This window comes from Branchiostoma floridae, unplaced genomic scaffold, assembly GCF_000003815.2.
Source record: "Branchiostoma floridae strain S238N-H82 unplaced genomic scaffold, Bfl_VNyyK Sc7u5tJ_97, whole genome shotgun sequence".
NCBI classification, from domain to species: Eukaryota; Metazoa; Chordata; class Leptocardii; order Amphioxiformes; family Branchiostomatidae; genus Branchiostoma; species Branchiostoma floridae.
In genome coordinates, this window is record NW_023365980.1 from 26,819 (window position 1) to 27,926 (window position 1,108).

Genomic DNA, 1,108 nt, shown 5'->3' on the forward strand with positions numbered 1-1,108 from the left:
AGGAAGTGATTCATGACACAAAAGTATGATTTGACAACAAAATTCATCAAAATATACTTCTTAAGAATAAAGACTGCATGATCTATAGTTGAGAGCGCAGCGAGAGCGCGGTAAGATCGCCGTCCTAGTGGAATGGGGCCTATCATATACCATTGTTTAGCCCTATTGGCGCTCACCGCGCTCTCTTGGCGCTCTCATGGCGCTCTCACGGCGATCATTGTTGCATCGCCATCCTCAGCGCTCTCACGGCGATGGTATGGCAGGGCTCCATACCATCGCCGTGGTGACGGCGCTCTCGCCGCGATGGCACTCCCGCCGCGCTCTCACGGCGCTCTCACCGCGCTCTCACCGCGCTCCCATGGCGACCTTGGCGATCCCACCGCGCTCTCACCGCGATGGTCAAATTTGCCATCGCCGTGAGAGCGCCGCGAGAGCGCCGTCCCAGTGGAATGGGGGTATTACTTAAGAGTCTCTTAAAAAAAGCCAGAGAAATTTCTTTACCTGATTCCACCTAACGTTGTTTATAGGTATGACTACGAATTCTATCCCGACCATTGGAAGTATGGATCCCTTCAAGAGCGATACTGGGTTTCGTCGCGAGGCGTCGCTATCAAAGTGGACGATTCCGTCCCCTTGCATGTTGGCCTCAACGATACGGTCACTGAACCTGAACAGGTGAGGAGAGATACAAGGGAGGCTCTTAGGAAGGTAAATAAAGAATAAAAACAAATACACAAAGGGGTAGCGAAAAGAAGCATTTCACAGTGATCTTTAAGGTTATTCACCAATTACCGTAAATGACTGACAAATTTGGCTGGACATTAAAATTATAGATCTCTTTCCTTGTTCTTGTTTTTAAGTGAAAAATATATATCTCTACACCTGGAGAGGATCATCGTGGATAATACCTAATCATTAACACTCATGTTCCCTACACAGTTGTGCCTGATGGCTAACTTCTCCCACCCGTACAACAACCCCACCGGCGCGTACCCCGTCCTGAAGTACACCGTGTGTCACGGCGGACACCTAAGGGACATCCACGACTTCATGGCCGACAGGTACTTCCGCAAGCCCCGGGGGATACCGGACGATCGCGACGAAGTCA

The 1,108-nt window shown here is 50.2% G+C and overlaps 1 protein-coding gene across 1 annotated transcript in view; it reads left to right on the forward strand.

Annotated features, from left to right (window-relative positions):
• LOC118409072 overlaps positions 1-1,108 on the forward strand; it is a 14,787-nt gene that overhangs the window by 8,926 nt on the left and 4,753 nt on the right. The window contains exons 5-6 of the mRNA XM_035809939.1: positions 484-675; positions 940-1,104. Coding sequence (XP_035665832.1) covers positions 484-675; positions 940-1,104 — 357 coding nt within the window. The remainder of the gene's footprint in view (positions 1-483; positions 676-939; positions 1,105-1,108) is intronic.